The 25,677-nt window shown below is 43.8% G+C and overlaps 1 protein-coding gene across 1 annotated transcript in view; it reads right to left on the bottom strand.

The window, feature by feature from the left end:
• The window catches only part of LOC126213480 (poly [ADP-ribose] polymerase tankyrase-2-like), an 85,714-nt gene that overhangs the window by 5,682 nt on the left and 54,355 nt on the right, over positions 1-25,677 (bottom strand). Inside the window, exon 2 of the mRNA XM_049941259.1 lies at positions 1,552-2,119. Within this exon, the coding sequence (XP_049797216.1) occupies positions 1,552-2,108 (557 nt within the window). The 5' untranslated portion in view covers positions 2,109-2,119. The remainder of the gene's footprint in view (positions 1-1,551; positions 2,120-25,677) is intronic.

Below are 25,677 nucleotides of genomic sequence, written 5' to 3'. Positions count from 1 at the left end.
ACCTGTTCATAAAGCAAGGCCTGTGGCGGAGTGGTTACACGACAATAACATCCCTGTAATGGACTGGCCTGCACAGTGTCCTGACCTGAATCGTATACAACACCTTTGGGATGTTTTGGAACGCCGACTTCGTGCCAGGCCTCACCGACCGACATCGATGCCTCTCCTCAGTGCAGCACTCCGTGAAAAATGGGCTGCCATTCCCCAAGAAACCTTGCAGAACATGATTGAAGGTATGCCTGCAAGAGTGGAAGCTGTCATCAAGGCTAATGGTGGGCCAACAACATACTGAATTCCAGCATTACCGAAGGAGGGCGCCACGAACTTTTAAGTCATTTTCAGCCAGGTGTCCAGATACTTTTGACCACATAGTGTAGAGAATTGCCGTAGCCCTAACAGACATACACCAAACAGAAACTCAGTAGTAAATATTGTAGGCTTGACAATAACAAACAAAAACACACATACACACAAAAAAATGTTCAAATGTGTGTGATATCTTATGGGACTTAACTGCTAAGGTCATCAGTCCCTAAGCTTACACACTGTTGTTGTTGTTGTGGTCTTCAGTCGTGAGACTGGTTTGATGCAGCTCTCCATGCTACTCTATCCTGTGCAAGCTTCTTCACCTCCCAGTACTTACTGCAAACTCCACCCTTCTTAATCTGCTTGGTGTATTCGTCTCTTCGTCTCCCTCTGCGATTTTTACCCTCCACGCTGCCCTCCAATGCTAAATTTGTGATCCCTTGATGCCTCAGAACATGTCCTACCAACCGAGCCCTTCTTCTTGTCAAGTTGTGCCACAAACTCCTCTTCTCCCCAATTCTATTCAGTACCTCCTCATTAATTATGTGATCTACCCATCTAATCTTCAGCATTCTTCTGTAGCACCACATTTCAAAAGCTTCTATTCTCTTCTTGTCCAAAGTATTTATCGTCCATGTTTCACTTCCATACATGGCTACACTCTATACAAATACTTTCAGAAATGACTTCCTGACACTTAAATCTATACTCGATGTTAACAAATTCCTCTTCTTCAGAAACGCTTTCCTTGCCATTGCCAGTCTACATTTTATATCCTCTCTACTTCGACCATCTTCAGTAATTTTGTTCCCCAAAAAGCAAGACTCCTTTACTACTTTTAGTGTCTCATTTCCTAATCTAATTCCCTTCAACTGCTCTTCCAAGTCCTTTGCTGTCTCTGACATAATTACAATGTCATCGGCGAACCACAAAGTTTTTATTTCTTCTCCATGTACTTTAAAACCTACTCTGAATTTTTCTTTTGTTTCCTTTACTGCTTGCTCAATAAACAGATTGAATAACATCGGGGATACTTACACTCTACTTAACCTAAATTATCCTAAGGACAAACACACACACCAATGCTCAAGGGAGGACTCAAACCTCCGTCGGGACAAGCCGCACAGTCCATGACTGCAGTGCCTGAGACCATTCGGCTAATACACACACACACACACACACACACACACACACACACACACACACCATCGGGAAACACAGAGGAGTGCCTTGTCTTGTCTTTACCTGATTTCTTCACGTTGCTCATCGAGTAGCCGATTCACTTCACCTGTTTCTTCAGGCTGCTCGCGTTCTGCATCAGCCCAGCCCTGCGTGGCGAACACCTGGGGGTTGGACCATATGAAGCTGATGGCAGCCGACTTGAGGGTAGGACAAGGGTACCTTACAGCGAACACAGCTGTGTCCGCTGCGTTCTCCACAGTCAGCCGAGCAGCCAGCTGCTGCTCGCAGTCGGCCTTCAGCCCCAGCAAGCCGTACTTGTCTGCAGCCGCCAGGAGCTGAAGGCTCATGCTGGATGGCTGTGGAGACTTGAGCGTGTAGCAGTAGCCCACCACCAGGCGCAGGACTGGGCCCTCCACGTCGCTGATGGTGACCACGCCACTGCTGGCCTCCAGCGTGTCGTGGCGAAACATGGCGCCGAACACGGGGCTCCTGGCTGCCAGGACTGCCCGGTGCGCCGCCAGCCGCATCTCCCCCGCCACCAGCACCACGGTGGCGCCCTCCGAGGCGTCCAGCGCTGCAGCCAGGTCCTCGGTTACGGTGTCTTCAGCCTTGGTTTCCATTGAGGATGATTCTGAAACACGGCACCACTGAGCACGCCTTTGCCCTTTCACAGCACCCTCACCACTTTTGCAAGGCAGAGGAAAAGCTTTGTCAAGAAACAGATTTTAAAAGTGGCCTATTACATGACATTTACTAAACCGTGATATCCTTGCTGAGCCGGCCGTGGTGGCCGAGCGGTTCTAGGCACTTCAGTCCAGAACCGAGCGACTGCTACGGTCGCAGGTTCGAATCCTACTTCGGGCATGGATCTGTGTTATGTCCTAAGGTTAATTAGGTTTAAGTAGTTGTAAGTTCTAGGGGACTGATGACCTCGGATGTTAAGTCCCATAGTGCTCAGAGCCATTTGAACCACTTATTTATCCTTGCTGATTCCCACAGTTAATAGCTGCAGATCTTCAATAACACAATAGCAGCCTGTAGCTAAGGTAGAATTTTCAAAATTTTTAGGTGTTGTAACATTATGTGATTGCCTTATCATTTTAAATCATTCATTAATCGAGCAGTCGCTCGGCAACAGCTAAAGTTAGCAAATAATGTTGCGAAAATGTAAAAGGTGAACGACCTGTGATGTAACTTGTTATTGTCGAAGCGCCGTCAGAGATGCTGTGAGTTATTGACTTTGAAAACCGCGGCGCGAAAAACGGACAGAAGAAGAACATTTTTACACATTTTGTTTAGATGTACGAGATATTCTCGATGAACAGTTACTCATTCTTTTGTTGTCTCCTGTAATTTGTGTCGGACGCGCATGTCTTGCCGCCGTATTATTATTGTCAAAATTAATATTGTTCTAGTGTAAAGTAAATGTGTAATACTAAAAGTGCCTAGCAGTAAATTTATTGTGCGACGTGTATGTGAAAACGTCAAAGGAATTGTTTTCATTAAGAGAAGTGCCAGTCAAAAACGGCATCCATGTTAATTTCTTCATTGCAGTGTAAGTTCGTCTATTAATTGCCATAAATTCAGAGTTAAGTGGAACTGGTGTATGGACTATTCATTTACTATAGAATCTATGTCTCACTTCTTCATGAAATTATTTAATTTTCTATATGTTTCTGCCAAATAGAGAGTTCACAGTCACGAATTCTTTCGTCGAGTTCGGACGGAAGTTGCATGCGGTGAAATATTTTCTCCGCGCCATGTTCTATTGGTAAATGCATGATAAACTACGGTCCCTTAGGAAATTCATGTTGAGCTATCCAAAATAATTATATTTTGAATAGGCATTTACTCTCCTCTGCAATGCAACTTCCGACTGATCAGACGATCCAACAACAAACAGCCGCACACGGTCGGCGTTCGCAAATATGTTTCCACCGCCGATTATAGCTATATGTTACAGCACAAAAGTAACATATTGTTATAATTAGAGACTACGAACGGGGACATTTATAACTGTATGTTTATGTATACACTTTACGTAAACATATCGTTATAATTGGCGCCCGAACAGGGACCCGAATAAAAAAAAAAAAAAAAAAAAAAAAAAAAACTTTAAGGAATAAAAATTTATGTAAGATAGGCATTGTGGAAATATTCATAAATAATTGTAGCTAATCTTTTGCTTTTTATTTGTTACATGACATCAAACGCCATCCAATAAAATTTCCATTGAGCGAAAGAAACGAGATATTCAGAGAAAATTACGGAAGAGAGATTTTTTTTTGGAACAGAATTTGTGCGAAAATCTAGTTACAACGCCCAAGGCAGTCATCAACAACGTAAGTTAAAATTTTGTTAGCCGTAGCCAAGCTTCCTTGATTTCAGCCGACATTAATCAATTTGTGACGATCTTTATTAGTTGCAGTAAAATTTGCTTTGAATTCAGTAGATTGCATTTAGTAGATTAGTAATTTCTTCAAGTATTGTTTAAATTCCAATGTTGTGTATTGCATATCATTTGTTTTTAAATGTCCGCTGCCTGTTCACGGAGCTGACCGGCTTTAGTTTTCATTTATTTTGAACAGTGTGCAGCCATACTTTCTTTACGGTCCAGAATAGTCTCTTGTTCTCGTGACGTGCATCTCCCGACATTCCGATCTTGTGACGTAGCAGTGACAACCGACTCGCAACCGATAAATTACATCTCTGTCGACAGCTGACACCCGTAGCTCAAACGAACTTCATTGACTTACTGTTTGTAAATAAGTGAGCTATGGCAGACGATAAAATGTCATCACTAGATTCAGATGAACAGAATGAAACGAGTGAAGTGTCGCGTCGCTTACGGTCCCGCACGATAATTAGTAGGGCTGAGACACCAATTGGATCAATTGTAGAAAGTGAAGTGGGAAATCTTACGGACTTTGGTGCCTCACACCATAATGTTACCGGTACTGAACTAGACAATGCCAGCATAGTTTCTGCCACTAGTAGCCGTAGCCATATACCGGTTACAAGGGAGGCAGGTGAAAGCAATTCAGGGGTAGTGACAGACGATGTATTCAAACAGCTACTGAGTCAAATAAGTCAAATGATGCAGGACGGAAATAGCCAATTGAAAGAGGAAAATCGCCAAATGGTGAATTCCATTAAAAATGATTTGAAAGAGGAAAATCGCCAAATGGTGAATTCCATTAAAAATGATTTGAAAGACGAAAATAGACAAATGTTAGCCTCACTTGAAGATGATTTGAAATACGAAAATAGACAAATGTTAGCCTCACTTGAAGATAAACTTTCTACAGTAAGCGAAGAAATAAAAACTGTTAGAGAAAACGTAGCCAAAGAAGTAGCAAAGCAAGTTAAGGATGCTGTTTCTCAAATGCGAAGTGGAATAATTATCGAACTGAATGACACTTTAGCTACCATGCAAAGCGAGACAGCTGACATCCGAAACGCAACCAAGAATCTTGACTCCACCGTAACCACGGTTAATCACAGATTAGACAGAGTAACTACGCAGGTAGAAAAACTAACTGACGGAATGTCAAACTTGACTCTGGAAACGGAAACGAAAGTAAAGGAGAGGCTAGATAGTCATGAGAGAGAATTTAGAGAAAAGTATGAGAACTGGATTGCTGGAAAGGACAAATTTGTCGAAGATAAAATTAACAAAGACCTAGTAGAGACTGTGAAAGCAACCACTCTTGGTATCTTGTCAGCTCCTGGAAGCTCCGGAGATACCGTAATGTCTGAACTCGGTAGCATTAGGCGTACCCTTCAGCAAGAATTACCAAATTGGAAGCAAGAGGTAACGGAACAGCTAAATAACCTGAAGGCACAAGTGAGTAGTAGTTCCCGAATACAGAGACCGAATTATCCTAACTCTTTAGCCTCAGAGGAAGAAGATGAATTATTTCGGCAATTCCGAATACCTGTTGTATCTAATGAACACACTTCACCACCACATATTCCAGTTAGACAACGAAACCAAGAATCTGACTCATTAGTAAAAATGATGAAGGAAGAAAGCATGATAAAGCATCGAGTTTTTCAAACCTTTAACCCGGAAAAACGAAATATCCACCCAATTGTTTTTCTTCGTGGATTCTCCGGCATTTTTCCAAATTCGTGGACTGATAGACAGCGTATCCAATTTGTTACCGGATATATAGGTGGCGAATCGGCAATATGGGGAACAGAAATGGTTGATAAGTGTCGAACATATGAGGAGTTTGAGCACTGTTTCCTCAGCAAATTTTGGAGCGAAGGTGTTCAGAAGCGCCTTCGTAAAGAAGTCTATAATGCAGAACAATTTGACCCCAGGAATAGTAGCCTGAGAAAGTACTTCGAAAAATATCTTGGCAAAATTAAGTATTGGGATAACCCTATCAATAGTAAAGATGTAATTATGATTCTAAAGTCTAAATTACCCATTTCGATTCGTGAAAAGTTGATAGTCATACCAGATGATGATCCAGATACCTTTCTGTCGATATTAGATTCCCTAGACCTGATCTATGAGGACATGAGAGCTAACAAACCGCGGAATACTCCGCACAATTCTTGGCCACAACATTACGAGAGTAACGGCTATGAAAAGCCAGGGAACGGTTCAAAAAATAGTAACGATTGGCAAAACGGAAATAAAGGCAGTGGGTATCCGCACAAAAGGAATAGACATAATCAACACAACCGATTCAATCCCGTGTATAACACGACTGGTAACCAGTACGGCAATCAATCGTACAAGCAGAAGTTTGGAAACGGTTTCAGTCAAAAAGGTTGGCAACAGCAGAGCGGATCGCAATGGAATGCACCGTACTCGCGCAGCCAACACTCAGATTACGGGCAGCAACAAACAGCTGATAACGCCCACTCATACCAATACAACTCCGCGCCTAGTAAAAATCAAGCGCAGGGAAGGTACAGAAACACACAGTTTAACGGAAAACCACAGTGTGAAGGTGGATTTCACAGTAACAATTCCGGAAATCATAATAGTAATAAAAATCATCAGACCCCGCGAAGGCATTACAATCCCCCTGTATTTTTCGCAAACGCGGAAGACAGTAACACGTATTGGACACCAGAACAGACGCAGCAACATTTTGACACGAGGTTTGTGCATAACAGTAATTTTGTTCCTCAGTGTTCTCACAATGTCAGATTGGTCGAACTTTCTAATGATGAAGGCCAATCAAAACCACACAAACAGGAAAACTAAGTTCAGCATCTGAAAGCTCCCTAAGTGATGCTGTAAGACAGAAGGGGGGCTACCACTTCGACGGAGAGACTAACCATGACGTACTTGTACTGAGATACAATGACGGGATTGACATGAGACAAGAATTATTACAAGAGAAAGAGACGACTGACGGTGATGAACCGATAGATGACCAAGTGCAAGCTATGACAAAACTTCCTATAGCCGGAATTTTGACGACTGTAATCCTAGATACAGGTGCAAATATTAATGCTATGTCCTTATGCTTCTATAAGAAAATTAGTACATTAATTAAAATTCCAACATTACCCGTCCAAGGATGTTCAGGGTCAATTCAATTCCTAAGTGTAACAACACAAGTGCTAGTTTAGACGCCAGAATAAGACAAGCTCTAACAACGTTGACCACCCAAGCCAATTTACGCAAGAAGGCGTATGACAAACATATTAATAAGGTGTTAACTTATAAAGTAGGGGAAAAGGTCTTGCTAAAAACACACTTTAAACCATCGTTGCTCTTACGCAAAAATCGAAAATGGCAAAGTCTTTTTGAGGGACCTTACGAGATCCTTCGTATACCGCATACAGGTTGTTATCTGATTTCTGATCCAGCAAATGGAAAAATAAAAGGGTTATACCATCACTCTGATCTTAAAAAGTATCATGCTACAGAATAAGTCAAAAGGAAAGCTTTATAATGGCAAGAGAAGGTTAGCCGCTAGTGACTAAGTGACAACTGATCTGACTTCGTTAAAAAAAAAATGCTTAGAATAAATTACACGACAGTGAGTCTATCTTGCTATACAGCAGAGAATTTAAAATATGTTATCTTGAGCCATAATTTAAGTACAGACAAGCTGATAAATAATAATAAAAAACAAATTCTTGTTTAACAAAGAAAGTGATCAACTCCAAGAACTCTAGTTTTAAGATTTAGTTTTAAGGAGATAATATTTAAGAGAGAAAAATGAAATATAGAGCGAAGGATGTGCCTAACAAGCCGGCTTCTGCGATATGAAATGCTAAAGAAGTGAAAATAAAACATAGTATGTAAGAATTTTTTTTTTTAAGTTCAAGGAGCAATGATCGAGAAATGAAATTTAGTTTCGTCAAGGACAAGGGTCGCTTGACAATTATTGGTTCCTGATCCCACTAAAAAGGAAAACAAGTAACTAATTTCTAAGTCAGCTATGTCTAGATTAAGTTCCAATGTACATAGAAATCTGGAACAGGTTCATCTCTGCATTAAAATAACGTAATGTTTACGAAGCATGTGAGTTACTTGTAAGTACCAACATGACCACGAAAGCGCTATCCTTCAGGTAGATAAACAAAGTAGCATTAATTGTAATTGCAATACGCAGGTCAGATACATTCAAAGCCATAAGTGAAATAAATACCAAGTATAAGAGCGTAAGTGGCAAGGACAAAGCAATTATGACTTAAGGTCATATATAGAGGCCAATGCAGTGTAGCGCAAGCAGGCGTCAAGGCGAGAATAAAATGACGATGAAACCGCCGGCAAAACAAAGTAGCTAGTTTGTAATTGGAGCGCGTACGCAGACGTACGGCGCAAAGGAAAATTAATTTCTAAGTCATAAGGAACAAGGAGTTGTTTGCTAGATTTCTTCTTCTATGTACTATTATATCTATGTCTTTCTTCTGAATTTGTGTAAATATCCTAACCCGCCTAAACCCGTCCCGTAGACTTGACGTCACAGATTGAGAAATGCGGTTGACGTGGAAGGCTGGTTTGGCATACGATTTTCAAAAGGAAACGCGTGAACGAAATCGGGAAAAGCTAGTTTTGAAATGTCTTTATTTTTCCTTTTAAAGTCAATCCGAGACGGAAACCGAGATCGCGATAAGGAATTTGAATATTTTCTTGAATGGTGTTCTGTTCTCATGTGAGAGGGCGATCAAATGTGACTGATTGATCCTCACATCTAGTAAAAAGAGAATTTTTGTTGAAATGACAGTGATAACTTTAATGAATCTAATAAATAGAAAGAACGGTTGAAATGAATTAAAATAATAATAATTGCTAACAGATCGGAGAAACTAATGTATTGTGACTGTGAACTAAAAGCATAATTAGTCTTAGAGAAAGATGATGAACAATGTAAAGCGAAATGTTAAAGATAGTTACCAACAAAGTAACAGAAATTGAAATGGACATGATAATCAAAGCTCTCACTTAGCAAGCTTCAAAGTGAGACAAACTATTTGATTATAAACTGTAAAAAAATTGTGTACATAGTAGTGTATAAGTGAAGGCTTAAAATGGTGTGGAAGTCTGCCACAGACACGATGAAGATAAAAAGTGTTAAACGTGCAGATAGGCCGACGGACAATGATAGTCCGGTTGTGTAACCGAAGGCGGTGATGTGATTACGTGCAGTGCATCGGAAATCAAGTGTGTTAGCTGCTTTGCAAAGTGCGAGCGCTAGCCTACCTTAAAATCTTCAAAATCGGCTGGAAAATGTGGAGACAGGGATGGTTTCAATGGAGTCTCTGTCCCTGGTAATCTTCGTCCCTCCACACCAGCTCAGCAAACCACAAAAAACCACAACACCATCGACGCAACGTATTCGCTGAACCGTGCGCGGAAAAGCTGAAGTACCGCGTGGAGGCTGGTGAGCGCCTCGAGTTGTGATTCAGCTCTAACAATCAGCCTGTGTCAACGTCCATCGACGCAACAAACGCGTTAAATTTAAAGTGATGTACTTGCACAGCACTCCCGCTACAGTTCGACGAAACGGACTTTCCATGAAAGCCGCTCCCAAAATAAAAGACTCTTATATGAGTTCACAACATATCACATACTATGCTAATGTTATATCCCGTGGATGAAATGCGAACAGCCAAACCACACGCGAATTGTGACAAAGTCAAATTCCTATGAATCCCAAGTCCTTAAATAGATTTAAGCTTAGTTTGTAGACTAATGGTTATTTATATTTTTTGTTACATGTAACGTGTGTACGTAACGTGCGAGTGAGACTCGCCCGCCAGAGCTGATGAAAAGTTTTCTACTCGGAGACCGCAAAGTAGCGATCCAACTTCTCAAGGCATAAGCTTCACCTGGAGAAGAATCAAATTTTATCTATCCTGTCAATACACAAACGATGAAAGCGTAAAAATTATAACAACTAGTGAGCAATGGAAAATGGACACGTGTGAGAAATTCCATGTGTGAGAAGTATTGTTCTAGTGTAAAGTAAATGTGTAATACTAAAAGTGCCTAGCAGTAAATTTATTGTGCGACGTGTATGTGAAAACGTCAAAGGAATTGTTTTCATTAAGAGAAGTGCCAGTCAAAAACGGCATCCATGTTAATTTCTTCATTGCAGTGTAAGTTCGTCTATTAATTGCCATAAATTCAGAGTTAAATGGAACTGGTGTATGGACTATTCATTTACTATAGAATCTATGTCTCACTTCTTCATGAAATTATTTAATTTTCTATATGTTTCTGCCAAATAGAGAGTTCACAGTCACGAATTCTTTCGTCGAGTTCGGACGGAAGTTGCATGCGGTGAAATATTTTCTCCGCGCCATGTTCTATTGGTAAATGCATGATAAACTACGGTCCCTTAGGAAATTCATGTTGAGCTATCCAAAATAATTATATTTTGAATAGGCATTTACTCTCCTCTGCAATGCAACTTCCGACTGATCAGACGATCCAACAACAAACAGCCGCACACGGTCGGCGTTCGCAAATATGTTTCCACCGCCGATTATAGCTATATGTTACAGCACAAAAGTAACATATTGTTATAATTAGAGACTACGAACGGGGACATTTATAACTGTATGTTTATGTATACACTTTACGTAAACATATCGTTATAGTGTCCATTGATGAGAGGTTAAACTAGAAGCAACACATTGATGGTCTGCTGAAACGTCTGCGTTCAGCTACGTATGCTATTAGGGTTATTGCAAATTTTGGTGATAAAAATCTCAGTAAATTAGCTTACTATGCCTACTTTCATTCACTGCTTTCGTATGGCATGATATTCTGGGGTAATTCATCGTTGAGTAGAAAAGTATTCATTGCTCAAAAACGTGTAATCAGAATAATTGCTGGAGCCCACCCACGGTCATCCTGCACACATCTATTTAAGGATCTAGGGATCCTCACAGTAACCTCACAGTATATATATTCACTTACGAAATTTGTTGTTAATAATCCAACCCAGTTGAAAAGTAATAGCAGTGTGCATAGCTATAACACCAGGAGAAAGGATGATCTTCACTATGCAGGGTTAAATCTGACTTTGGCACAGAAAGAGGTAAATTATGCTGCCACAAAAGTCTTTGGTCACCTACCAAACAGCATCAAAAGCCTGACAGAATTTCTAGATGACAACTCCTTCTATTCATTGGCTGAATTTTTAGATATAAATTAAGGGAAAAAAAAACAACTTAAACATTAGTGTCATGCAATATTTTGTGTAATGTAATATCTTGTACAGACATCTTTTGTTAACCTGACACGTTCCACATCATTACGAAGTACGTATTCATGATCTATGGAACAAGTACTAATCTAATCTCTAATCTTTACCTTATTGTTTACCCGGCCGCTGTTGCCGTGCCGTTCTAGGCGCTTCAGTCAGGAACCGCGTGACTGCTACGGTTGCAGGTTCGAATCCTGCTTCGGGCATAGATGTCTGTGATGCAAGGGCGTACCCAGGATCTGAACTGGGGGGGGGGGGGGGGCAGGTCATACTAGTCTCAGGAAACAAGGACTCGAGACAACATACAGCACTTCTTATGTAACAAAACAGTAAACCAGTGAAAAACTGCTTTCAATAAACATTTTAAATATAAGAACAGTAGCATAGCGAGGTGCCCGTTTAGACTGCGGGCTGAGCAGAGCGATGCAGAACAGTGCTGCACGGTCGCTCCGAGTTTTGTTTCGAGCGATCGTTGGATGCGATTTCTTGCGATGGACATCGAAAGTCCCATATGTACGTCAACATCCCGTGTTGTGGGATCAGAAAAAAAAACACTACCACGACAGAGGTCTGGTATGCCAAGCTTGGAATGAACTGTATACCTACAAAAAATTAAAATAAATAACTACCAAAAATACTACAGACAATAAACGCATAAACTTTGGTATATTATCATACTTTAGTTACATACAAATTTTATCATTTTAATAAAGAAATGATAGCCCCAGTAGTTACAGTATTCAATAAACGATTCATGAGGTAAATCTGCAATAATGACAGTTGACAGGTTTTGAACACCTCTCCTCATGCTTCTTGAAGCTCCACTCTTTGCTTCTGAAAGCATGCTCCAAAGCGCTGTTTTCGATTATGTCCTGGTAAGAACTCAACTGAACGGAGATTTTGGGTCTACCTTTATCGATTAATATGTTGTAAAAGAAGGAGATGTACTGAATAACAATGTCTTCGTGTTCTAAAGGAGTTTTCTTTCTTTGGGAGAATATGCAACTTGCTCGTCAAAAATCCGAACGTGCGTTCCACTAGCACTCTAGCCGCCGATAATTTTTTAGTAAATAATCTTTCTTCGTCACTTAGTAACAATCCAGAAAATGGACCCATTAAATTATGCAAGTGAGCAAGGGCTTCGGGCAGCCCTAATGGGGCTTTTACTGAAGTGCCCGGTTGTATTTTCGGTGATGGCCAGTTTTGTGGAACGTTCTAAAAATTATTTTATAAATCGCTTGCACTAAATGTCTCGCCATCTACTGCTTGTCATAACCTGCACGTCAAATGCTATTAATCTACAGTTAGCGTCGCCTGTAACTAAAAAATTAATAGTTTGGGAGCAGAAAAGCATTTTGCATTTAAATATGGTAGGCGAAACGATGTTGTTCGTTAGAAACTTAACATAGTCATGATCCCTTACTGCCTACAAGTGAATACGTTCCTTGGCGACATAACATGCCTGCGAGTAGCAGAGCGGATTGCTTATCGCTCAATTTATTATTTCTACAAACTTCCCTGCAGACAGTAACGTGCCGAAGACGAAAAAATTACTCCCGGATCTGCGTGAACGAGTTCGAATATCTTCTGGGGGGGTACGCCCATGCTGTGATGTCTTTAGGTTAGTTAGGTTTAAGTAGTTCTAAGTCTAGGGGACTGATGACCCCATAGCGCTTAGAGCCATTTGAACCTTATTATTTCAATATCCTCATTATGCACCTGACCAGTGACATCCTGATTATATACCGCATCACCATAGAAGTGTCAGAAACCTCATTTCTTTAACTTCTATACATATTCCAGTGTTACTTGAACATTAAGTCTTTCAAAATGTTGACGTAGGACAATACTAACAACAGACAAGTGTTTTACTAAGCGACTTCTACTCCCTCCTGACATTTAGGAAAACAACGATATTTTGCGACTGGAATCTGTTGTTAATTGCTACTCCCATATGTTGCCACGCAGGAGCTGATTCACGAAGCTTACTGGTCATATGCTACCAAAGTATGGGAGGGAGGGGCTAACTGAGAAACGTTAGCTCTGGGAAACTGCTACAGTCAGACAAATTACTCCTCAACATGCTTCCCATATTCCAAAATGACGACGGCCAACCATGTGCACACGAAATGTTGTTGAGTGAATCATACTGAACATGCCATCCATTGTACTAAGACGATGCAATCGTTCCGGAAGTAAACTCAGATTATCACAGCTTTTGAGATGATACTGATAACAGGGTATTACTTATTGAGTTACTTCTCCATTGCAGCACCACAACCTTTTGCTTGCCCAACACTCACTCCCACTTCATACAGACACAATACCAGCATAGACTCTTGGGGGGGGGGGGGGTGTCGATACACTACTAAGTAACTGGTCTTCCTATATTTTACTGGCATGACTCACTGTTCTTGGTGGTCATCAATGACTGCTGTCAATTAGCATATGACCACCGACTCCAATGTTTAAAAACCAGATACCAGAATCTTTAAACAAACTCTGTACAGTGTCAATACAAATGACACAAATTAAATTCCAATAAGAGGATTTCCCATTGGGCGTGTCAGGGAGGCATCCTGGAGATTTCTGCTGGAGGCAATGGCAATCAGAGTGCAATGTGTGACCCACTGCCATCAACACTTTCCCCAAACACAGTGGTGCGCATCAAGTCCGTCAAAAAACAACTTTACAGTTATAAATTCATCATTTACATTTGGTCTTTCCTCGTGTGTAGCACTTCTTTACCATACCCTTCCACTGTGTTTCCTTGCTAATTATAGAGCTGTCACATATAGTCTTAAAGATGTCTAAGGTCATAAGAGGTCTCACCGATGGTATGAGCAAAGTGAAATGACCTCAGTATATCATAAACATTAAGGGTCATTTTACAACTAACTGCAATATTAGATGTAAAACTAAGTCCTATGCATACCATACATCACTATCTAGGGATGAGAGTGGCGTGTTATACTGCACAAGAAAAGTGTTCTTCTGGGACACTCTGTAGTAATCTTTCTCTATTTCTAAGTCAGGGCTTAACAACTGGCCGGTTTTGAGCGCGAGTACTCGCGTCTGCTCAGGCACGTGGTCGCGAGCAGGTGCAGGGTCGCGGAGTAGGGAGGGAGGGGTGGGAGGGAGGTGAAATGCGCGCGCACGTTTGAATCTGATCTCGCGTTCTTAGCAGATTTAACTAGCCATCTGAATGCTTTGAACATTTTACTACAAGGTAAACATCTGCTAATTACTCATTTCATAGATCGAATACGATCTTTTAAAATGAAATTGACACTTTGGGTGAGTCAGCTGGAAACAGGAAACCTAGTTCATTTTCCGAAATTATCATCCGTGCAAGATGTTCACAAAGACTGTGAACGTTATTCACATAGTTTAGTTACCCTTAAGGAAGAATTTAATCAACGCTTTGAAGATCTGACAGCACTAGACAGTGATTTTGATCTGTTCTCCTCTCCATATTCAGCGAATATTCAAGATATTCGTCCTGAGCTGCAACTAGAAATTATTGACCTCCAGTGTGACAGAATACGGAGACAAATTTCAGAACAAGAAAAACATTTTGGAATTCTACAGACACTTCCCTCAGGATAGATTTCCTCGTTTGCACAAACTGGTGGCTACAATAATATCAATGTTCGGTTCCACGTATGTTTGTGAACAACTGTTCTCTGCAATGAAATGTAACAAGACGCGCCTGAGAAACGCATTGTCTGATCGAAATGTAAACTGCACGCTGCGCCTACGATGCACAAGAACAATTACTCCGAACATAGACGCAATTGTAAACAGCAAAAAGTACAAGATAACCGAGAATCTCACACTTCAGTGATGTCTTTTATTGTGCAACAGTTCACAAATTAATACGAATGTAGAGGCATACACTAAGCTAATAAAATTATGTGGCATGTGTACACTGCCCTATATTTGTTTCAATTGTCACAGTAGTAATCCGTGAGTGATATCCCTGCAGGTGGCCACGGATTTACATTGACTGGCGGCAGCTGTTGTGTGCGCCACGTGGCTCTCCCCACTCTCCGCTCTGGTCCGGTAGTGGGAGTAGCGTGCTCGCGCTGCTCCGTGTTCGCGCCTGGATGCTCACAGCTTGCTCCGCGAGCACGTATGTTGTGAAGCCCTGTTCTAAGTGGACATGTGATGAAGAATATTTAGATTAATGACTTTTTTGGGGTGACAAGATGTAGTTTGGTAACAGCTGCATAAAATATGTTGCAGGTAGTTAGTAGACTTGAGACAGACATCGTCCAAATATACAAAACAGAGGTAAGAGTATGATGTTGGTGATTACTACTGCAGTTTATCTGCGTATATGGACTCAGCGTCGCAAGTGTCACGTGACCTTGATCTGTACTGGAGATCTTTACTTCTCCAGCGTATGGGCAGGTAATTGTATTCTGTGGGAAGTTAATATAATTGCTTTGGTTGAAGTGTTAGGTAAAAACAGCAGGTGGGTAGTACTGTAGAAGCAGCAGTAGCTTGTTTCACAGTGGCAATTTTTATCCTTATATACAAATACAAACTGCCGGGAAGAAATCGCATTACCAGGATGGAGTTGTGTGACATAACGAAAATTGTTAGCCGTGTCCCTACATGATGTCTAAATACACACATCTCACCAGCCACATAAGAGTGGCGCTAGTAGCGCAACTATGAGGATGCAAATCACTCAGACTCCGTCTGAACAGACCTTGGGAGGCCAAACGGTACCGACCGGGCGCCGTGTCATCCTCAGCCCACACACATCACAGGACGGGGATACGGAGGGGCATGTGGTCATCACACCGCTCTCCCGGCCGTATGTCAGTTTACGAGACCGGAGCTGCTACACCTCAATCAAGTATCGCCTCAGTCTGCCTCTCAAGGGCTGAGTGCACCCCACTTGCCTACAGTGTGCGGCAGACCAGATGGTCACCCATCCAAGTGCTGGCCCAGCCCGACAGCGCTTAACTCCGGTGATCTGACTGGAACTGGTATAGCCACTGCGACAAGGCTGTTGGCTATGCAAATCAGGTTTGCTTTAAATACACGTTGTAACGGTCGTGACGGTTAGTTACATTTTAGACTGGAAATGGTGAGCTGGTGTAAGAATGACTTTAAGGCGACAATGACGCCATTATGAACACCTCACTGAGGTTGAACGAGATCGTGTAATAGGGCTACGAAAAGCTGGACGTTCCTTCTGCGATACTACAGAAAGACATGGCAGGAATGTAGCCACTCTGGCAGCAGTGGTCATGAGAATGTGTGGCCAAAAAAAGATTGGGCTCTGGATGGCCACATGACACTACCGAAGGGGAGACCATCGTCTTCAGCAAATGGCTCTAGCGCATCTGGAGCAACAGTTGAAGTAGTTGGCACCACAGTGACACAACCAACCATTACAAATTGGCTGCTTCAAGGACAGCTCTGAGCTAGACGCACTGTAGTGTGCATTCTGCTGACACCAAACCGTCGCCATTTGCGGCTTCAATGGTGTCAGTGAGAGCTCATCGTAGAGATGGGTGGAGGTCAGTTGTGCTTTCTGATGAAAGCTGGTTCTGCCTTGGCTGTGTGCTGGTCAGAAGGACACTTGAGGGCCTGGTATCAACCTGTCTTTATGCTAGGCACACACTGGACCTACACCTGAGTTATAGCCTGGAGTGCCATTTTGTGTGACAGTAGGATCACTCTTGTGGTTGTCTCACGCACCCTGACTGCAAAATTATACCTCACTCTGGTAATTGGACCTATTGTGCTGCCATTCACGAATAGCACTCCGACAACGCTGACTCACATACCGCTGTTGTAAGCCAACAGTCTCGCAGAATCGGCATATTGACTTGGCCTGCTACATCACCAGATCTCTGTCCGACTGAGCACATATGGGACACGATCAGACGACGGCACCAGCATCATCCACAAAGAACATTACCCATCCATGTACTGACTGACCAAGTGCAACAGGCACACAGTTCTATCCAGCACCTGTGCAACACAATGCATGAAACATATGCATGCTCACATCCAACATTCTGGCGGTCACACCGCTTATTGAGGTTACAGCATTTTACATTTTCAATGGGTTATCTCGGTCTTGCACTAACCTGTGATCCTGCAATGTTAGTCAAATACAAAGATAAAAAAAAATGTCTTGCATCACCACGGTTCCGAGAGTTCCGAAACCTGTACAGAAAATTGGAACAGAGATCAACATTAACATCATTTCCACCCTTTTTATTGCTCATGAAAACCACACACTGCATGTTGTACCATCATACAGCGAGACCTTCAGAGGTGGTCGTCCAGATTGCTGTACACACCGGTACCTCTAATACCCAGTAGCACCTCCTCTTGCATTGATGCATGCCTGTATTCGTCATGGTATACTATCCACAAGCTCAGTATTTCTGTGTGGGATTTCCAACAATTGGTTGAGTCTAGTTGTTGCACTCCGCCGGGAAAAAGGAAATCTGACACTTTATTTGGAGGCATCAGATGACGTTCCTCATCTCAGTGTATGAGGTGGACAGAGTATTCTCATTTTCGACTTTTCCGCACAGCAGCGTGCCTCGCTTCACGCGGGGTGGGATCGGTAAACAACTTTTTAGCGAAACTTCCTGGCAGATTGAAACTGTGTGCCGGACCGAGACTCGAACTCAGGACCTTTGCCTTTCGCGGGCAAGTGCTCTCCCAACTGAGCTACCCAAGCACGACTCACGCCTCATCCTCACAGCTTTACTTCTGCCAGTATCTCGTCTCCTACCTTCCAAACTTACCTTCCAACGGCACACAGTTTTAATCTGCCAGGAAGTTTCATATCAGCGCACACTCCGCTGCAGAGTGAAAATCTCATTCTGGAACTTTTTAGCGAACTAGCGGTGGCAGAAAACAGCTTAACTGGATTAAATAACCGGTTATTGAGTACTCACTTTTGGCGAAATAATCTGTTTCACCAGTGCCAGGTAGTTATTCCGACAACAAAAAATGGTTCAAATGGCTCTGAGCACTATGGGACTTAACATCTGTGGTCATCAGTCCCCTACAACTTAGAACTACTTAAACCTAACTAACCTAAGGACACCACACAGATCCATGCCCGAGGCAGGATTCGAACCTGCGACCGTAGCGGTCACGCGGTTCCAGACGGCGGCGCCAGAACCGCGCGGCCACTTCGGCCGGCTTTCATGAAGTGATTTAAGCGACTTTTCGACACCAAGGATATCTATTTCTGTGTTTCTCAAATGGCTCTAGGTAGTCTGGGACTTAACATCTGAGGTCATCAGTCCCCTACACTTAGAACTACGTAAACCTAACTAACCTAAGGACATCACACACATCCATGCCCGAGGCCGGATTCGAACCAGCGACCGTTGCCGCCGAGTGGCTCCGGACTGAAGTGACCAGAACATCTCGGCCACAGCGTCCGGTTTCTATGTTTCACATCTTGGCAGTTATTCTTGATCGGAATTCCATGGAAAAAACTGCCGGAATAACTGGTTATTTCCAGAGGTACGTATAGAAATACCAATGGTTGCTGGTAACCGTAATATTGGACAACTGGTATCTGTAGAGCAAATATTTTCTTTTCTCAGCTCCACGATCCCAGAACATTATACCACACGACAGGATTGAGAGAGAGTATGCCGGAACTCCTGCTTCCAGGCCAACACAATGAAAACATTTCTGAGGCCTGAAAATAAAGGTATTTTAGCAAGAATGCTTGGTCTCAGACTAAAAGTTAATACGTCGTCAACTGAAACAGTTTTGCGAGCAGTTTTTAAAACCTTACTCAATCCACTACCATTGTACTCTTACAAGGGGAACCCGCCGAAGGTCGCTCTAAGACACGGACGAAACTTCGCAAATAATGAGACCGTCTGAACGGTTGCATACTGATTAAGAGGTCTAGCAGGTGTCCAATGCTGTTGTCCCTTCATATTTTGTTGTTGAGGATGTACGTGACATGAATATTGTTGTGGCATCGTGAAATACAGTGAAATTATCGACAACTGAAGTAAGTGTTTGAGATCTTATTGTTAACAGATTTTATCATTACAGAATTTATATCATTTTATATTCTAACGGTAACTGAAAATAAAAACAAAGTCTAATATTTCAATTTTTGCTTCCATTTCTACTTTTTCCCTGTAGATAACCATTGCCTTCCCTATGACTACAGCAGTCACAAAGACATTGAAAGCATAACAGTTCTGAACACCACGGGCAACGTGCGAAGGCTCATATGTCGCGGTCGTATTTTTTTAGTCTGACAACTGAAAACCATTAGGAAAATCAACATCGTTATCGCTAATAAATACCTCGCGGTTAGGCGTTAGTTTCGCGACAAACCACAACGCATACAAAGGCATTTTCTCGAAAGCTGGAGCCAGAATCTGATGAGGGGTCAAAGGGTATACTGTGACTCCATCGCTCCTACTTGTCAGCTCCCTTTTGCTGTGCGATGAGAACAGGGCAGTAATCAGGGAATGTAACTATTCACCTGGCGTCGCGGGGTTGATACAATGGCGTCCACTTGAGTCAAATTACTGTTAACAAACACGTCAGTATTCTGATTTTATAGACACACAGGCCATCGCGTAAGGGAGTGGAAGTTCTAGAATTTGTGTGCTTTATTTTATTTTTCTATTACTTTTAATAGGATAAAGTTACATAAGATTAGTAATCAGAATGAAATTTTCACTCTGCAGCGGAGTGTGCGCTGATATGAAACTTCCTGGCAGATTAAACCTGTGTGCCGGACCGAGACTCGAACTCGGGACCTTTGCCTTTCGGCGGCAAGTGCTCTACTAACTGAGCTACCCAAGCACGACTCACGACCCGTCCCCCTAGCTTTAATTCCGCCAGTACCTCGTCTCCCACCTTCAAAACTTCACAGAAGCTCTCCTGCGTACCTTGCAGAACTAAAGTGCGCGTCATTTATGACGGCGGCCGAGTTTAGGTTCGTTCTGCGCATCTGACGTCACAAAACACAGTCAGCCAATGAACAGAGAACGACGTTGCCAGATCTCGACTGCAGTGCAGAGCACAGACGAGTGTCTTCAGTTTTAGAAACGTTCAGTCATAAATAAAGTAATTGAACAAAAGCAATGTCTTGATAGCAGACTTTCTTTTATAGAAAGTTTGGAAAAAGCATTCTTTATACCAATTGCTTCATATTCTTTTAATTAATTAAACCAAACAAGCAATAAGCCTCCTAATTCAGGCGATAGCAAGGAAAGGTGTTTGTATCATTCCCACGAACCGCTTTTTCGGAATAAAGAACAGCGGTACTTGTTTATTTCCTATTGTACTTCGACCAAATGTGAGTAATTCATAATCATACCAGCAGTGTTTGTCGGTATTTTGCGTGATATTTTAAAGTCGTCCGGGAGATATACTGAATGACTAGCTGCGTTAGCGTAATGACTGCCAGCACGGTAGCTCAGCGTGTTCGGTCAGAGAGCCGGTTGGCCTCTGTAATAAAAAAAACTGAGTCGAAGGCTCAAGCACCGAACTTGAACAGGATGTCTTGCGACGTCCCCAACGACCAAACACAACGATTAAAAAAAAATTAATGATTAAAGTGTAGGGTTACTAAGCGCAAGGTTCTGAGTTCAAACCTTGATTGGTGCTTAATATTTTGTTTATTTAAAACAATATCGAAGTGTCTTACTTCATGAATTTTATTCGTTTGAACGTAATTTTTTGAAATTTCTAGTGGCAACTAAAATCGACCATACGGAAAGTATACGCTATCGACTTTTACCTCTGCAAACTCTTCAAAATTTCGTGCAATGGTTTACTACATCTAATGCTGCACAATAACTGCGTTGAACATCGAAACAAAATTAAGTCATTTATGGGGGGAAGGTATCAGTCAAGATGATGTTTAAAAATCAAATTTTTGGGCCAAATAGTTTTTGTGAAATCGAATGATAAAGTGTGTCAAAGCAGTCTGAACACCATGTGTCTGCACAGGCGAGCAGTGCAGTGATGAAAAAATCGCGCACAGCGCGGAAAGCGGGGAGCACGTGTCTGAAGCAGGGAAAGGGTTAATGCGGCCATGGTGGCTTTACTTCATAAACTGTGCGCTCCCCGCTAAACGTAAGTTTGCGAACTATACTATACTATGGCGCTGCTTCTCTCGGCGCGTACAACTGGCAATGCAGCAATCTCCCGCGTCTGGGCGGGCATGCGCGAAGTTAAAAGAATTGAACTATAGCACTCCTGGAAGAAAGGATATTGCGGAGACATGGCTTAACCACAGCCTGGGGGATGTTTCTAGAATGAAATTTTCACTCTGCAGCGGAGTTTGCGCTGCTGATATGAAACTTCCTAGCAGATTAAAACTGCGTGCCGCACCGAGACTCGAACTCGGAACCTTTGCCTTTCGCAGGCAAGAGTTCTACCATCTGAGCTACCCTCGCACGAGTAGGAGACGAGGTAGTGGCGGAATTAAAGCTGTGAGGACGGGTCGTGGGTCGTGCTTGGGTAGCTCAGATGGTAGAGCACTTGCCTGCGAAAGGCAAATGTCCTGAGTTCGAGTCGGTCCGCACACAGTTTTAATCTGCCAGGAAGTTTCAAGATTGGTAATGTTTAAGTTACAAGCAACATAGTATGAAAGCTTTCACGACCGGATGACATATCTTCTGGTAAACCTTCCGGGATGTTAAGGTGGTGGTCCATGAAACTCTTCAGCTCCTAACGTTTCGTCCAGAGCTGCGCTGGACATCTTCAGAGGGGTGTTTCTCCTCTGGTGAGAAACACCCCTCTGAAGATGTCCAGCGCAGCTCTGGACGAAACGTTAGGAGCTGAAGAGTTTCATGGACCACGACCTTACATCCCAGAAGGTTTACCAGAAGATATGTTACAAGCAACAGTCCATATCCCAATAGCATTTGGCAGGCCGTTTTGACCGAGCGATTCTAGGCACTTCAGTCCGGAACCACGCTGCTGCTACGGTCGCAGGTTCGAATCCTGCCTCGGGAATGGATGTGTGTGATTGGTTAGTTAGGTGTAAGTAGTTCTAAGTTCTAGGGGCCTGATGACCTCAGATGTAAGTCCCATAGTGCTTAGAGCCATTTGAACCAATAGCAATGAAATGAACACCCTTAGCTGCTTACAGGCGTTGATATACGTCAACGGGGACAGATGAAAATGTGTGCCCCGACCGGGACTCGAACCCGGGATCTCCTGCTTACATGGCAGACGCTCTGTCCATCTAAGCCACCGAAGACACAGAGGACAGCGCGACAGCAGGGATTTATCTGTGGCACGCCTCCCGCGAAATCCACATTCTCAACGTATTGTCCCGCACTACATTCCTAATGCCCCCGCCCATTACACTCATTACTCGCGGCGCGTTGCCGATTCCCGTAAGAGTTCGGGCACTGTTTGTGCATTCGCACAGAAGAAGCTGGTCAAGTGGCCGGTGAGCCTTAACTATATATTTACTAAGGTGGTAACTGTTCTTTCGGACATGAAATAAACACGCTATGAATGTAGTGCGGGACAATACGTTGAGAATGCGGTTTTTGGCGGGAGGCGTGCTAGAGAAAAATCCCTGCAGTCGCGCTATCCTCTGTGTCCTCGGTGACTCAGATGGATAGAGCATCTGCCATGTAAGCAGGAGATCCCGGGTTCGAGTCCCGGTCAGGGCACACATTTTCACCTGTCCCCGTTGACGCATATCTTTTTTTTTTTTTTTGATTGGGTTTAAGGGCGCTCAACTACTGAGGTCATTAGCGCCCAGTCACTGTTGTTAGAGCACATGTAATCTAGTAAAACTCAAGGGGAGAGGGGGACACCAGAAAGACCTGACAAATATGCAGATAAAACAAGTAAAAAGGTTAGATGTCTTTGGACAAGCCAGTCAAAGTTATAAAACGCAGAACACGAGCAGCTGCTCGAGCGTCATCAGCTAAAATATCCGGTAAAGTAGATGGCAGGGACAGGACAACACGAAATTGACTAAAACGGGGACACGACAATAAAACATGGCGCACTGTTAATGCCTGTCCACAAGGGCACCGCGGGGCTGGGTCACCGGAGAGCAGGTAGCGGTGGCTAAACCGGCAATGCCCAATCCGCAACCTGGTCAGAAGGACCTCCTCGCGCCGAGATGGTCGGGAGGATGTTGTCCAAGCAGTTGGGAGCGGTTTTACTGCCCGGAGCTTGTTTCCTTGGAGGGATGACCAAGCATCCCACCACAACGACACAAGCCTCTTACATACATCCCCACGAACACAATGGGAGGCTGGCCAAGGCAGGAGGACTGCAGCCTTGGCTGCAGCATCCGCAGCCTCATTCCCAGGCACTCCTACATGTCCTAGAACCCACAGAAAGCTGACAGAACCACCATTATCAGCGAAAGAATGGAGGGACTGCTGTATCCGTTGAATCAAGGGATGGACCGGATAGGGAGTTCCAAGGCTCTGAAGAGCACTGAGTGAGTCAGAGCAGAGTACATACGATGAATGGCGGTGGCGGCGGGCATACTGAACGGCCTGATGGAGAGCAAAAAGCTCGGCCATAAAGCTGGAACATTGGTCGAGGAGCCGGTATTTACAGGTGGCGGCCCCGACGACAAAGGCACAGCCGACACCATCGTCAGTTTTGGAGCCATCGGTGTAAATAAAGGTGTGACCGGCAAGTCGAGCACGAAGTTCGACAAACCGTGAGCAATACACTGCAGCCGGAGTACCCTCCTTCGGGAGTGAGCTGAGGTCGAGATAAATATGAACCGGAGCCTGGAGCCAAGGTGGTGTCGGGCTCTCACCCTCTCTGAAGGTGGTAGGGAGGGCAAAATCCAATTGTCGAAGCAAGCGACGGAAGCGGACTCCGGGGGGCAGCAGGGCAGACACATACAACCCGTACTGATGGTCGAGAGAATCGGCGAAGGACTGGTAAGAGGGGTGGTCGGGCATAGACAACAGCCGGCAGGCATACCGACACAGCAGTACGTCGCGCCGGTAGGTCAATGGTAACTCGGCAGCTTCAGCATAAAGACTCTGGACAGGACTAGTGTAGAACGCTCCGGTCGCAAGACGTATCCCCCGATGGTGGATGGAGTTGAGCCGGCGCAAGAGGGATGGCCGAGCGGACGAGTAGACGAAGCACCCATAATCCAGCTTCGATCGGACTATGGACCGATACAAGCAAAGCAGGACAGTGCGATCCGCTCCCCAAGATGAACCGCTAAGAACTCTGAGGACATTAAGGGAACGTGTACAACGGGCTGCCAAATAAGTGACATGTGGAGACCAACACAGTTTCCTGTCCAACGTGAGCCCTAGAAACTTAGTTGTTTCCACGAATGGGAGAACAACGGGACCGAGATGTAAGGATGGCGGAAGGAACGCTTTATATCGCCAAAAGTTGATACAAACCGTCTTCTCTTCAGAGAACCGGAAGCCATTTGCCACGCTCCATGAGTAGAGGCTGTCGAGAAAACGCTGAAGGCAGCGCTCCAGGAGGCAAGTTCTCTGGGCACTGCAGTAGATCGCGAAGTCATCGACAAAGAGAGAGCTTGAGACATTAGGTGGAATGCAATCCATAATTGGATTGATCGCGATGGCAAAAAGGGCTACGCTCAAGACGGAACCCTGAGGCACTCCGTTCTCCTGGAGGAAGACGTCTGACAATACGGAACCCACACGTACCCTAAACGTTCGATCCGTTAAAAAGGAATCAATAAAAAGGGGCAGGCGACCGCGTAGGCCCCACCTGTGCATAGTGCGGAGGATACCTCCCCTCCAACAGGTATCATAAGCCTTTTCCAAGTCGAAGAACACGGCTACCGTTTGGCGCCTTCGCAAAAAGTTGTTCATGACGAATGTCGACAAGGTCACAAGGTGGTCAACAGCGGAGCGGCGGCGACGAAAGCCGCATTGGACATTAGTAAGTAGTCGTCGAGATTCAAGAATCCAGACTAACCGAGCATTAACCATGCGCTCCATCACCTTACAGACACAGCTTCTAAGAGAAATGGGGCGGTAACTAGAAGGAAGGTGTCTATCCTTCCCAGGTTTGGGTATAGGAACAACAACGGCGTCACGCCAACGCATGGGGACTTTACCTTCGGTCCAGACGCGATTGTAGGTACGAAGAAGGAAGCTTTTGCCCGCCGGAGAAAGGTGTGCCAGCATCTGAACGTGAATGGCATCTGGCCCCGGAGCAGAGGACCGAGACAGTGCAAGCGCACGTTCGAGTTCCCGCATAGTAAAGGGGGCATTATAAGTTTCCAGATTCAGCGAGTGGAAGGAAGGTCGCCGAGCCTCTTCTGCCTCTTTCCTGGGAAGGAAGGCAGGATGGTAATGGGCGGAGCTTGAAACCTCCGCGAAAAAGCGGCCAAAGGCGTTGGAGACCGCCACAGGATCAACAAGGACCTTATGACCTGAGGTCAGGCCAGGTACCGAGGAGTGGGCCTTAATGCCCGACAGCCGGCGCAGGCTACCCCAAACGACGGAAGAGGGAGTAA

Source organism: Schistocerca nitens, chromosome 11 (assembly GCF_023898315.1).
Source record: "Schistocerca nitens isolate TAMUIC-IGC-003100 chromosome 11, iqSchNite1.1, whole genome shotgun sequence".
Classification (NCBI taxonomy): Eukaryota; Metazoa; Arthropoda; class Insecta; order Orthoptera; family Acrididae; genus Schistocerca; species Schistocerca nitens.
The sequence above is the reverse complement of the archived record's forward strand: the minus strand, read 5'-3'. Positions and strand labels throughout refer to the sequence as shown.